The following is a 14,773-nucleotide window of genomic DNA, read 5'->3' as shown; positions in this document are numbered from 1 at the left end:
AGTTGTAGGCTGTGTAAGAGATCCTTTGTTGCTGGAGTAAGCACTCAGTGCTAAAAAGCACTACATAGCCTTTTGGATAGCCATGTGTCCATCCACCCACCCCTTTCTAATTCCCTCTTCACATATATTTCCTTTTACAACTTTCAAAAGGAAATATATATGGAGAAGGAATCTCTATTAAAGGGGGAGATGGACAGACACATGGCTACATGACAGGAATTACGTGAAGCATGCCTGCATTTATCTTCCTAGTGTGCTTCAGTGCCAGTTGTAGAACCTCTTGACTGCTTGGTAACTTTACAAGTTTCTAATCCCTTGGCTCAGCTTTGCCTACTCAGAAGAAAAGTCATAGAAGGATTGCTGGAGCATGGTGCAACAGCCTGGTCTTTATTGATCTTGAAATGCAAAACACTCACTGTATACAGCAGCTAATAACAGGTGTGAATGGCCCACTGTAGCAGGAAATGAAGGGGAGTAGGTACTTACTGAAGAAACTATCAGTATGTATCACATCTTCCATTTACAGTAAGGATGTTTCTGTGCTAGTTACTGCCCTGTGATCAGTTGAAGTAGGTGCTAGCCATGTGGCTTGGGCATTTTTGTGAGCTGCATCCTTTGGCCTGCACTGGGCCCTGCTAGCCAAGGGGTATTAAACACATACATGTTCATTGATTGATGAATGCACCATCATAACACACGATTTTCCAAAGGAATTTGCAACTAAGCTGCAAGTCATCAAGTGACGTATATGTGTGTGTGAACTAGCTCTGAGACTTAAAAAAAAATCCTGCAAAGGACATGGTGATGGACCAGCAGCATAAATCTTTATTTTTACGTAGAGATACCTAGCTTTGCACTTTATTTGGTGGTAGCTGCCTTTATCACTTCATCGACTACACTGCAGGATTTGGTAAAAATGGTGTCTGGTGGTTCTTCCCCAAGGATCTGTAAATAAATCGAATGAAGAGCTCTTGGGCACATCTGGAGCCAACTACTTACAGAGGAGACTTTTCTGTTGCTACCACCGTGTATAGAAAGCCTGAGCATGCCTCTGTTTATAAGGAATTATGCCAAGCACGCAGCAGAAAACACTTGCTGCTGACCCACCCCCACGCTGGGGTAGACATTGACAATGAAAGGAAGCCTGCCCAGTTTTAGGAAGGCTTGGAGTAGGTATGGCCATCAGTAGACCTTGGTGCAGCTATTAAAATTTTCCCATGGGATAGTCCCACAGATAAGAAAAAGAAGCAAATTGCTGTGGGGGCCAAACGTGTTTTGTGCCCTCTCTCATGGGGTGAAAGAACACACAAACCCATGTCCCTAACCGTAGCCTCTTTGCTCAGTTTAACTTAATGTGCAAAACAGGCGACATCTACTGTCACAGCTAACGGGGGAGACAAAAATACTCCTTGACCCCAGCTGCCCTAGAGCAAGAAGTTTACTTTTTGCTTAGATTCTGTTTGGCTTAATTCACATGTGACAAAATGGCATACAAAAAGCAAAGAAACCTTTGTTGACCTAGAAGAAGAGATGCAAAAAATCCAGTTGAGTAATATATTGAGGTGCATCTTCAAAACCATCAATACCAAATCAAGCCTAATCCGATTGAACTGAAGTTTTGAAGGAGTTAACATATTTAAAACCAACGGAGTAGCCATAAAGTTTATATTCCATTGAGCCAACTTTTTTTCTTCCTAAACCCTTCATTGCTTAACAACCAGCCTAATGAATTCTGGAGAGCTCAAAAACATTCTCACTATTTTGTAAGAGTTTCTTTGTTAAAGAGGTCCAACTGGATTTTATACCTTGCCTTAGTCTTTGTCATCAGCACGGATGGGGCTTTGCTCCCTTCTAGAAGGGGGGTGTATCCTTGTCATTCCTCAGCTTCCCTTGGGCATCTAAGGGGAGTGGGGCAACCCACCCTGGCAGCGCTCATCAGATAGAGCTACTCCTGGAAAGCAGCTTTCAGTGGCTTCTTTAGAGCAAGAAGCAGACCTGGTGCAGTACCTAACCAGCTCTTCTTCTTGGCAGTTCTGATGAGTGTCCAAGATAAACTGCACTTCGACACAACATTCAAAATCAGGAGAAACTGCTAGTGGCAAACTGGAAGAAGTTAAGGGAAATCATTTTGTGGTAGTCAAGGATGAACAGGACAGCATCGTTTTAAGTTCTTTGATATCTGCCATCCTGCTTCAAGGAAGGGAATTGTAGCAAATGATCTACTAGAGGGCCCTTCCGCTTATGATCCTATTACTTGGTTGAGGAAGAAGACCTCCCTGGAAGACCTCCCCGAAATAAGAAGATTGGGGTCTAATATGGCTGTTTCCAACCTCCTGTCTTAAGGCTTCCTGCCTCGCTGCCTATTGGACACAACCTTTCAAATGGCCCTGTTAATAGGCAAGAGAGAGTCATTCTGAAAGGACTGCATTGGCTGCTTGTCCACATCAGAATCAAATAAGCTGCCCTCTTCCAGGCCTGGATTCTGTGGGAAAGGACAAGGAAGGGGGCCCAGCCAAGTTCTCTGAGACCTACATGCCGAAGTAGGCTTTTCTGTAGGTAGTGGGTGAAGACGGGCTCACACAGTGTATAGTAAGTGTCAAGCCGGTTCTGGATGATTTTATCATGGTCATCCACCCTCTCGCCCATCTGGCTTCGGATCAGCAGTCGCTGGACCATTGTCTCCGTTGAGCAGTCAAGCACTATCACAATGTTGGGTGCACGCCCCACCTGCAACATGAAACATACAACTCGGCTGATAATTGGTTTGCCTTGGGTGTGCAAAGCTGTTGTGCATAGGAACTGAGGAGCCTAGCCAGAATTCAGGGCAGGCATGGAAGGGAGGAGATTTCTTTATTCATTTCATTTGTATCCCACCTTTATCTCCGTGCAGGACCCAAGGCATGAATTAAAACAGATACAGCGAAAAAAGCACAATATAAAATTTTAAAACATTAAGTAGAAACAGTGCTGAAAACACTTAAAAGCACAACAGCAAAGAGAAAATATGGCACAGCCACTCCCAGAAGACACATACTGCCACAACAACCAGCTAGTGGCCAGAAGTCTTGTCTGAACAAAAGCCTGCTGGCAAAAGGAAAGCAGAGAAGGAGCTAGCCTATAAAGGGAGTTCCACGGGAGCAGCCACCGAGAAAGCCGTTCCCATCAAAGTCCATATTGCTTATACAAGCCAGTCAGATGCTTGTAAAAGCCCAAAAGCAGACTATATGAAGGCCACAGCTCTCCCTGCTGTTCTCCTCCCCCAGCAACTGATCTTCAGAGGTATACTGCCTCTATGTGAAATTCCATTTAGACATCATTTACTAGTCACTGATAGGCCCCAACCATGAATTCATCTAATGCTCTAAGCCAGGGGTTGGCAAGGCTTACCGGGCATGGGCCGGATCACTCCCACGGAGATCCTCCGTGGGCAGGGCTGGCCCAGCACAGCGCAATGCCAGAAATCATGTCTGTGGCACTGGAAATCGCTTCTGCGCATGCCCAGATGCCAGAAATCATGCCTGCGCAGAAGCGATTTCTGGAGCTATGGAAAAGAGTCCTGTGCACCAGTTTAGCGCAGCGTGCGGGGACTCACCGAGTGGGCGGTTGGTTCTGGGGCAGCTCATGGGCCGGTTAAGCGACCCTGATGGCTGCTTCTGGCCCATGGGCCTTACGTTGCCAACCTCTTTTCTAAACTCATAGGAGCCAATAGGATTTAGGGAACAAGGTGATGGATTCATTGTTTGGGGCAAAATGATAATTGGGGTAAAAATGGGGGGGTCACAGTATTGGGCAGCACAGCAATAGGAGCTGATTGGGGGAGGACATGTAAGCAGGTGCTGTTCTCTGGACATTATTTCATGCAAAGTGCCACATGAAACCTCTGGAGGTAACTTTCCTTCAAGGCACAGTCCAGCATGTGGTCTGAGATCCAGCTGTAAGGAGTTAGCTGCTGGTCTGGCTGACACCCCCACCCAATCTGTACTTAATATTTGGTGTGAAATAGGCAAACTTCTGTAGGCAAAACAGTTATGAATGTGGTGTTCTACGTGACAACATGCTGGTCTGGTAAGGTTAGTACTTCTCAACTCAGAATGATTTGGAGGTACAGTTACTTCTCTGAGCTTGCAGTGACAGGGATAGAGTGCCTCTATAGAATGCCTCTCGCAAATAGTAGTAAGTATTGTCCAAATTATAAAGACCTGTGAGAGAGCTGAAAAACAAAGACAAACCTAGGCAAAAAGGGCCAGACCCTTTGAGCTATACAATCAAACCTCGGTTCCCAAACGCTGAAAACCCAGAAGTAAGTGTTCCAGTTTTCAAACGTTTTTCAGAAGCCGAACATCCAACGCGGCTTCTGCTTGAGTGCCACAAGCTCTTGCAGCCAATCGGAAGCCGTACTTTGGTTGTCGAACGTTTCGGAAGCCGAATGGGCTGGAATAGATTACGTTCAACAACCAAGGCTTGACTACTTTATTTTCACAGCATCACCTGACTAGGGATTTGCATTGTGGCTTTCCAACCAGCTTTTAATTTAGCATCTGACCTGACAAAAAATTTACAAGCACAGGATTATTGCATTTCCGCTATCTATACTGAGCTGCTTCCCCCTAGCCCTCTTTGAGTTTGAAACAGAACCCAAAGATCTGGCACGCAACCAATCAGCCACTGGACTATTGGGAATGTATTCCTTGCCAACCCACAAGTTACCCATTTGATGTTGCACGTTTCAACCTGAGAGCCTCTGGAGTATTTCCTTCCTTGGCCCAGGTCAAGCCTCTCTTTCCCTTTCACCTCCCACTCAGAGGCCACACTTACCACTTCTTCAAATAGCTTGGCCTGATTGATTTCCCGGGGGAAGCCTTCTACAAAGAATCCTTTGACATTTTCGGCTTTTAGCATGTTGTCAGTAAGCAGTTCCAAGATGTAGCCCTGGAGAGACAGTCATCTCCATTGTCAAAGAGCTTTATTACACCAGATAAAGACAACAATAAACCACCCAACTTAGCGCTGTTTCATCCACCTTTCTGATGTCCTCTGAAGGTCTCAATCTCTGGCCATATTTAAGTCCTTCCAAAGAGCCTTTTAGGTTTCAGTCCAGAAAGAACTAACCTATGGGAGCAGTTTCCCACTATAATAGATTAGACTGCAGCCTGCTTGTGAAGTACCGTGCAAGCAAACCATCAGCAGTAGCCATAAACATTTAGCCAACACTAACTGGGCAAATTCAGGAATCTGGTCTGAGCTTAGCAAGGCAACCAAGCCCTGGATTCAGTGTGATTTTCACTGTTGCTTTCAGAAAGGGAGAATTAAAATGTGTGTGTGAGAGAGAGAAAGAGAGGCCGGCTGCAGTTGTGTTCAGGGGGTGGGGGTTCCCCCTTGAAAGTACAATACTTGTCACTTCTGTTCCAGTGTGCTCCACAATCAACACTCTTCTGCTCTTGCTATTCAGAAGAACAGCTGAAAGGGTGGCCACGGAACTGATCAAGTGGTGTTCCCATTGTTGTAGGAATGCGGGTGGAACAAGGAGCATCCTGTCTCACACTCTGGCCAACCAGATGCCTTCAGGAAAACCGCAGGAGAGGCAAGAGAGCAACAGTCTTATTGCCCTTGCTTCAAAGCAGCAAATATTCTCCCGCATGATGTCTCTGAAACTACCTATTTCACTTAGGCATCATAGCTCTCCATAATTCTCTCCATGACTTTGTCTAATCCTCCCTTAAAGCCTTTTGCTCTTAGATGCCTTATAAATGTATGGCACACATAATATCCCAGGGTGTGATCTAAGCGGATATTAAGCAGGTCAGATCAGTGGCTGGATGAGTGAGCCCTTGGGAACTTCCTTGAACTCCATGACACAAGAAAGGTGGGATAGAGATGTAAATAAATATAAGAGCCCCTACTGAATTAGAGCAAGAGGCCATCAAGTCTAGCATCAAAAATGTTCATTTAAAAAAATAATCTGAGATACTTTTCACTAGATTGTAGTTCTAAATCCTGCTATTCAGTGCTGTTACACTTAATTTTCTTTCATTTAATATTTTTAAAAGTCTAATTCCAGCATCATTCATTGTTTAGAAGATTGCAAAAAAAAAAAAATTAAATTACTGAAATTAGATTTAAAAATTTGCAACAAATTTCAGCTCAATTTTCCAGCCAATTTCCACCCAAAATGTCAAGTACTGTATATATTCATGCTAGCTAAATGCAACGTGTGACACTTTGCTATGCCCAAGGGGCATGATGAACGTTTTAGTTGAAGCACATGCCAAAATGGGAGTTGAAGGTATTTGGACCAGGGCTCAGAGGGGAATAAAAGAGCAAACTGCTTCTGGTATATAAATCTAGTGATCTCAGCGGGACAGGGCAGAACGTTCAGGGTTTGAGTCAGAGACAAATCAGTCAGTCTCCTAGTTGAGCAAGCTATCATTGGCAGGCAAAACTTCCAAAAGGCAGTCTCATACTAACAACTGTTGCTGAGTTGATCCTAGAGAAAGTGAAATAGTAATAGATAAATCGAAACATTTCACTGGTCCAAATTCTAGGCATATGCAGACTGAATTTTGCTGAAGTTTTGACATAGAGGCCATAATGTATGGCACACCTAATTTTATGTAGCATTGTTGCAGGAATATAATTTATATTCTTTATAAAAAATAATCCATCTATATTCAAATGGGAACAAACTCTCATTGATACTAATGTATTACTGCTGCTGAAACTCCCAAATGGACAGATTTCAGGAAGACAGATCAAAAGGAATAAACCTTTCACAAAAATTGTATTAGTTCATTAGCAGCATAAACTTATGCATATCTGCTTGGAAGTAAATTCTATTGAGTCAATAAGACTTGACTTCCAGATAAGGTTATGCAGTGGTACCTTGGTTTACAACCATAATCCATTCCAGAGGTCCGTTTGTAAACCAAAACAGGTTGTAACCCAAGGCGAGCTTTTGCCAATGGGGCCTCCCCCCAAAAAAATATTCGTAATAAAAAAAATGGGTTGTAATCCAAAAAAAGGTTGCAAACTGGGACACGCACTTCTGGGTTTGACATGTCTGTAATCCAAAACGTATGCAAAACAAGATGTATGCAAAACAAGGTACCACTGTATAGGATTGCAGCCTTAGTACTAGAAGGCATGCTCACAGTGTGGACGGGGAGGGATGTGCAGGCAAGCCCCACCCCCAATATCTTCATACAAGTCCCTGACCTTCCCCAGGTACACAGGGAATGTTTGCAGGGGCTTCTACATAAGTTCCTTTGGATGCAAGCAGAACCTTCCTTGCAGCCCAGGACCCGTATAAAGCAGGGTCCCTTATTGCATGGAGCTACTCTACTCTTGTTCACATTCAGAATGTCAGTTCAAGCATGTTCCTTTTTTAATACTTACATTGAATGAATTTTATTATTACGGTCACAGACCAGTTCCGGCTCACTTACAATATCAGGAAAAGCATAAAACACAACAGGTATACATTGAATTGCAATTGGGTATAGCTGAGAAAATACAGATATAGCGGCAGTTAAAAAAATAAAAATAAATCTTGATCACTAAAATATAGCCTAAAATTGTCATTTAAAATAATTGTTTTGGTAGTACAGCTTGTTCCCTAAGCTTTATGGCAGTCACACAATATTTGGCCACCCTTGGCGTGATCTCTAGATCCCTGTCCTCTACCAGGAGTTTTAGACATTGAAGTTCGGACCCATTTGGAGATTTTTGTATAACAGGAGTGATAAATATTGAGTGTATATCCCCGTAGAAACGGCAGCGTAACAAAGCCGCAGGGGCAGACTTGTTCCACGTATGGTTTACCCTTGAATCTGCCCTGCAATAAGGCAGATGGCAGCACGTTACTTACACTGATTATTTTTGTATGGCTGTGACTGGGCCATATAGATCCTTCTGTTTCTCCTTTGAGGGTTTAATTATCCGAAACACAACATGCACAGTGCTTAAAATGATTATCTAATCTACAGTGGTGCCTCGCAAGACGAAATTAATTCGTTCCGCGAGTTTTGTCGCCTTGCGGTTTTTTTCATCTTGCAAAGCACGGTGTCGGGAAAGTTTTGGAAAAGCTTCAAAAATCACCAAAAACCTCCAAAAAGGCTACCACACCTCATTCTATGAGTTGCTCCTCGAAGTCAAGTCGCAACTGTATTAACGGTGTTAAAAAAAAGGAAACAAACTTGCAAGACGTTTCCGTCTTGCGAAGCACGCCCATAGGGAAAATCGTCTTGCAAAGCAGCTCAAAAAACCCTTTCGTCTAGCGAGTTTTTTGTCTTGCGAGGCATTTGTCTTGCGGGGCACCACTGTAATGGAAAGGGGTTCTGCAGGTGGCAGGTGCGAGGGCTTCTTACCGAGGGCACCAGAGCCCCTTTCAGGATGATGTCCCTAATGGTCTTTCCTTTCCGGGTAGGCCTGCTGGCTTCCGCTCGCAGCAGCTCTCCGATGCCAACGTGGTAGAAATCATACTTGCTGGCCAGCCGGTGACCCTGTATCTGCTTGCCACAACCTGGACCACCTACCATAAAAATGATGATGGGACTCTGCAGCTTCTCTGCAGTGAAAGAAAGTGAGGTATAAGAAAGGGGACTTTCTACTTAGCAATAAGGTGCAAGAATTAAATCACTGCAATCTGGGGTTGAGGCAGCCGCGTGGGGATGGCCACCTTAGGTGGGACATTTTGAATGGTTTCAAGGCATTAAACACAGGTTCAACATTTTTGTGTTACAGACCTTTTTGTTTTCTAAATATACTATTGAAATATACTATTTATGGACAGTGTTACAGCTGAGTGCAGATGCTACATTACTGTGAAGATCTTGCTGGTAGATGGTGCCAATGTTATGAAATAAATAAGAGAGTGGTCTTCAATCTCATGGAAGCAATGACATCCTCAGGCGCTGCTGGTCTCAGGTTTTGGTTCTGCCTTCTCTGCCTCATTAGACACCTATTTGAACCCCCAGCAAGTCCCTCATTAGGTGGGTTGGTAAGGGCTAGTTCAGGCATAGGCAGCCTTCGGCCCTCCAGATGTTTTGTCCTACAACTCCCATGACCCTTAGCTAACTGGACCAGTGGTCAGGGATGATGGGAATTGTAGTCCAAAACATCTGGAGAGCCGAAGGTTGCCTCTGCCTGGGCTAGTTTCTGTTGGGCTGTCCAAAATGGTTGAGTGCCAGAGACTGAAAATCCAAATGGATTGCTAATTAACATGGGGCACAAGCTACCAGTCCGTTCTCCTTAGCAGCCCCCACTGAAACTAGCAGTGCAAGAACACCACTTTGGTTTGTGAATAGGAACAGGTAAACTCTACCACGAGTGGAGCAAAAACTGCATCAGGAAGCAAAATGAGGGCTCCAAGGTAATGAAATGGGAGACAGGTCTAGTCGACAGGCAGGGCCAGATTGAGGTTTGATGAGGCCCTAAGCTACTGAAGGTAATGGGGCCCTTTATATGTCCAGCTGTCCTTTGTCAACAACAAATTGTCGCTGCTTTTTGTGTTGAATATATGCTATATGGAAATTTATGGACCTAATAGGTATCTAAAGCCATTTGCATATGCAGAATGTAGGTACCCTGCATATAGAAATGAGAAAACCAGTGGTATTTTAGGGAGCAGGCTAGCAGGCGGGGCCCATGACTTACATCATAGGAGCCTACACAACACAAAACACTGTTGCTGTATGTAGGTTTTATTTTATTTCTTTTTTATTTTATATTTTAGAAATTTACATCCAGGTGTTTTTCCCTTTACATTTTTTGGAGGAACCCCAGGAGAGTCGGGCCCTAAGCTATAGCTTGTTTAGCTTATACGTAAATCCAGCACTGTACAGGGCACTATCCACTGCAGAATTCTCTTGTGCAAACCCTGTTGGATGAACCAGAACTGTTGTGTTCATTCTCCTGCAACTTGCGCAGAACTTTCTGATGGCTTGTGCCCTGGGCAGGGTTTGAGGTGGATGCCTTTCTCTGCCCCAGACCTGGGAGTAAAACCTAAGGGAAATCTATTGACTGGAATGCTTGTTGGTAACATTGTTTTGAAAGCCTGCAGAAAGCACAAAACAGAAAGAAATGCAATCAGTTACCTTGTAGTTCACGTTTCAAGGGCTTGATGGATTTTGGAAGGCTGCCCTGGCAAATCCCCATCCCTGTGGGCATCCAGGGGTCTGCAGGTACTGGTCCAGCAACCTTCAAATTCCTATAAAAAAATAATTTGGCCATTTCAGCTTAACTGGTATGTGACTCCCCTGAGCTGTCTTTCTGATGTCACAGACATGTGATGTCATAGATTTTATGGCAAGCAAAACTGGGACAACTAGACTGAACTACTTTGGTAGGGGGACAGAGAACAGAAGGGTTGGAGACAAACTGAGAAACTGGCATTTCATTCATATCTGGGCTTTGTGTTCAGTTTGATAGTGAATAAAATAAACCATCTGATATAACTGAAGCTGGCTAGCAGAAAAGGAATTACCTGTCTCCTTTCCTTGATTGTAACTCCCACGGGGGTGGGGGTGGGAAGTAGGCTACTGAAGGCTACATCCTGACAATTGCTATTATTGCATTGCAGAACAAGGCGAGTGCCATTGGGTGAGTATGGAAGTAGTCTCAGCTTTGGCCTCCCTCAGCTGTTTCTTGTCTACAGCTTTTGGACCCTCTTACATCAGGCTGCCTGCCAACCTAGCAGTTCGAAAGCACCCCTGGGTGCAAGTAGATAAATAGGTACCGCTTACCAGCGGGAAGGTAAACGGCGTTCCGTGTGCTGCGCTGGCTCGCCAGATGCAGCTTTGTCACGCTGGCCACGTGACCCGGAAGTGTCTCCGGACAGCGCTGGCCCCCGGCCTATAGATGTGAGATGGGCGCACAAACCCCAGAGTCTGTCAAGACTGGCCCGTTCGGGCAGGGGTACCTTTACCTTTACTTTACATCAGGCTGCTTAAAAGTTATTCAGTCCTCAGTACTCTCTTCCTGCATAAGTTCTTCTAAAACCAGTTTGCTAGGCTCAGGATCTGCAAAGCACTGTTCCAGACCGGACTCCTCAAGCCCTGACAATCACAGCTTGTGGAGCCTGGTGCACAGTGTCCCACAAGACTAGGGAATCAAGTGACGGTTGCTGTTTAGTCGTTTAGTCGTGTCCGACTCTTCGTGACCCCATGGACCAGAGCATGCCAGGCACTTCTGTCTTCCACTGCCTCCCGCAGTTTGGTCAAACTCATGTTGGTAGCTTCAAGAACACTATCCAACCGTCTCGTCCTCTGTCGTCCCCTTCTCCTTGTGCCCTCCATCTTTCCCAACATCAGGGTCTTTTCCAGGGAGTCTTCTCTTCTCATGAGGTGACCAAAGTATTCGAGCCTCAGCTTCACAATCTGTCCTTCCAGTGAGCACTCAGGGCTAATTTCCTTAAGAATGGATGCTTTTGATCTTCTTGCAGTCCATGGGACTCTCAAGAGTCTCCTCCAGCACCATAATTCAAAAGCATCCATTCTTCGGCGATCAGCCTTCTTTATGGCCCAGCTCTCACTTCCATACATCACTACTGGGAAAACCATAGCTTTAACTATATGGACCTTTGTTGGCAAGGTGATGTCTCTGCTTTTTAAGATGCTGTCTAGGTTTGTCACTGCTTTTCTCCCAAGAAGAAGAAGAAGAAGAGTTTGGATTTGATATCCCGCCTTTCACTCCCCTTCAGGAGTCTCAAAGCGGCTAACATTCTCCTTTCCCTTCCTCCCCCACAACAAACACTCTGTGAGGTGAGTGGGGCTGAGAGACTTCACAGAAGTGTGACTGGCCCAAGGTCACCCAGCAGCTGCATGTGGAGGAGCGGAGACATGAACCCGATTTCCCAGATTACGTGACTACCACTCTTAACCACTACACCACACTGGCTCACACAGGCGTCTTTTAATTTCGTGGCTGCTGTCACCATCTACAGTGAGTAGACACAGCTTTTTTGCACAGGGCTTTCAGGCAAGCCATGATGATGTAGAACGCACAGGACTTTGTTGATTGGCACCGTACTTCGCAGGCTCCTACGATCAGCTATAGGGCAGGTGTGTGTGGCTTGCCAAAGGTGATGCATTGACCAAATTGGTGGGGGGGGGGAGAGAGACTTGGTGAGCCTAATCAGGCCCAGGGGCAGGAGATCCCCCAGCAGTACCTTAGAATGGTGCTGGTCACCAAAGAGCACACAAGGCCTTTGCGGGTTATGCAAGCATCCGTCAGCTATAAAGTTCTGGCTTTGGGTAGATGTGCATTGGGAACATCCCACCTTTGCACAGAGATGCACACAAACATGTTCATGGCAGGAGTTCTCTGCATGGTTTTCCTGTGGGACAGATGAATATAGGATAATACTGTAGGTATTTGCTTTTGCAATCACATCAAAGAGGGACACACAAAAGAAATAAGAAGAACAAGCTGCTTCACACCATAGACCTAACAGCTGGTAAACCTGAAACCGCATCAAAATGCACTTGCCCACCATCAAGAAGACATTCGCGTTTTAACATTTAGGTAATGTTAAGTGTGTTGTTAAGGGACGTGGGTGGCGCTGTGGTCTAAACCACTGAGCCTCTTGGGGGGCTCTGTCTATGACGAATTAAAAAAGATGCTAAAGTACACCTTCCCAAAAAAACCCGAAGCATTCCTTTTAGGAATGACGGGTAGTGAGATCAATAAGGATGACCAAACCTTATTTCAGTACGCAACCGTAGCCGCTAGGGTGCTGCTAGCGCAGAAATGGAAAAACCCCAGCATGCCAACAATTATGGACTGGCGAACCAAACTAACTGAATATATTGACTTAGCAATAATGACGCAGAAGATTAGGCATCAGAAAAATACGAAATTTATTAATGATTGGAATAAATTTTTTTCATACATGGAGATGACATTAGGAAACACCAAAGTCACAGTAGGTATAATTTAAAAGCTGTGAGGTAAAACATGACGATTAGCATAAGACACTGCTGTAAATATCGTTGAGATAGAGGTCTCGTCGTGGTGGTGGGAAGTCAAGGATCGGAAATATTGTATATTGATTTTTGAACTATTTTATTGTCTTTTTATCTTCTTTGTGATTTGCTTTAATATTAACAATGTATATGTATTTTTTAGAGGTTGGATTACAATAAAAACTTTTTTAAAATTAAAAAAAAAAAAAAAAATAAACCACTGAGCCTCTTGGGCTTGCCGATCCATGCGCTGCTCTGGTTTCGGTGTTCAGTTGCGCCAGAAGCGGCTTAGTCATGCTGGCCACATGATGTGGAAAAACTGTCTGTGGACAGACACAAGCTCCCTTGGCCTGTAAAGCAAGATAAGTGCCGCAAGCCCACAACCCCAGAGTCATCTGCGACTGGACTTAACTGTCAGGGGTCCTTTACCTGTGTGTGTGTGTGTGTGTGTGTGTGTGTTGTTTGGCTCTCCAGCCAAGGAGGTACACAGATATACAGAAAACCAGTGCTTTTTTTCTTTAAAAATGTTTAGGGGTACTCTCATTTTCCTACTCAGATTGAAATATTGCCCCTCAATGAGGCCAAACTTAAAATTCACAAAATGTTTCAGGATATGCGTCCCACCCCCAGAAAAAAAAGCACTGCAGACAACTGTGGTGGAGTGATTAAAACAAAGTCTGACTGAGAGACCCAGGGTTCAGGTCTCTGAACAGGAGATTTTGTGCCAGCCACTCATTTATTTATTTATTTGTGTGTGTGTGCGCGTGCTCGCACCTAGCCTACTGAAATAAAAAAATTAAGGTCTTATATATATAATAAATGTTCATAAATGTACCAAGCAAACACGTACATAAATATATAAACCACATGTCTGAAGCAGCACAGGAAAACAGCCCTGGAACCATTTTGACTCCCAAACTAACCAAATGATTTCTCTGGAAGGTCAAGGAAAATGGAAAAGCCTCCCCATTGTCTTTTCATTCACAAATCCTGTCTTAAGGGTATGTCTGTGTATGAACAGGGTGAGCCTGTGACCTGGCTCAGGAATTAAGTATTTATCATTACAAAAGACTGGCCATGCTCCCCAGGGTATCCAATCAAGTAAACGTTAACAGGTAACCTGTCAGACAGGAGGTAAACAACGCACTTAGATTTCTGTTGTAGACCGTCCTTTCTGTGATGTAGGTATGATGTGTCTGGGGGGGGTGGTCTTGAGCTACACCCCTTCTGTGATGTATGTATGATGTTTCTGTGGGTGGTCTTGGACTCCAGGGCTGGCAATTTAAAATATCTATATAAGGGCAGGCACACCTTGGTTCCGGGTCCTCCTTCTGCGTGTGAAGGGGGCAACCTGTTGCAACAGTTCAATAAAGATCAGGCTTACAAGCTGCTTTGCTTCTCAATATTCTCTGGTTGGCCATTGTTATTTTCTTGATGGAGAACCTGCAAAGGACTTAATAATAATAATAATAATAATAATAATAATAATTTTATTTATACCCTGCCCTCCCCAGCCAAGGCCGGGCTCAGGGCTGCTAACAAGCAATAATAAAAACAAGCTGAATGAATACAACTTAAAAACAAGATTATAATACAACATTAAAACATTGAAACATTAAAATAAGAGCTCTTGTGTCCCCCATAAGGGAATAAGGACAATTTTTCGTTTACTACACTACCCTACAGGGTTATTATGAGGCTTGAAGAGGGTAATCCCCATATATGCTGCCCTGGCCTTGGAGAACAGGGATTTTTAAATCTGAAATTTAAAAACTAAACAGCAGTTGCGAACACTTGACTGTCTATCAAGAAGC

At 44.3% G+C, this 14,773-nt stretch overlaps 1 protein-coding gene across 5 annotated transcripts; it reads right to left on the bottom strand.

Moving 5' to 3' along the window:
- Window positions 1-802: 802 nt before the first annotated feature.
- LOC309522294 (adenylate kinase isoenzyme 1-like) lies at window positions 803-14,409 on the bottom strand. 5 transcript variants are annotated; one of them, XM_082205548.1, is made up of 6 exons: window positions 12,275-12,331; window positions 10,092-10,204; window positions 8,364-8,563; window positions 4,816-4,929; window positions 2,533-2,727; window positions 803-945 (listed from the first exon to the last, which is right to left on the bottom strand). In XM_082205548.1, the coding sequence occupies exons 1-6, from the start codon at window positions 12,322-12,324 to the stop codon at window positions 859-861; spliced, it is 759 nt and encodes a 252-aa protein (XP_082061674.1). In that variant the 5' UTR covers window positions 12,325-12,331; the 3' UTR covers window positions 803-858. The 5 variants fall into 5 exon arrangements, with proteins under 5 accessions (XP_082061674.1, XP_082061675.1, XP_082061671.1 ...); XM_082205549.1 differs by lacking the exon at window positions 803-945 and adding an exon at window positions 1,425-1,518; XM_082205545.1 differs by lacking the exon at window positions 803-945 and having other exon boundaries at window positions 2,283-2,727; window positions 12,275-12,554.
- Window positions 14,410-14,773: the final 364 nt, after the last annotated feature.

This window comes from Podarcis vaucheri (genome assembly GCF_965113315.1).
Source record: "Podarcis vaucheri genome assembly, chromosome: 17".
NCBI classification, from domain to species: Eukaryota; Metazoa; Chordata; class Lepidosauria; order Squamata; family Lacertidae; genus Podarcis; species Podarcis vaucheri.
The sequence above is the reverse complement of the archived record's forward strand: the minus strand, read 5'-3'. Positions and strand labels throughout refer to the sequence as shown.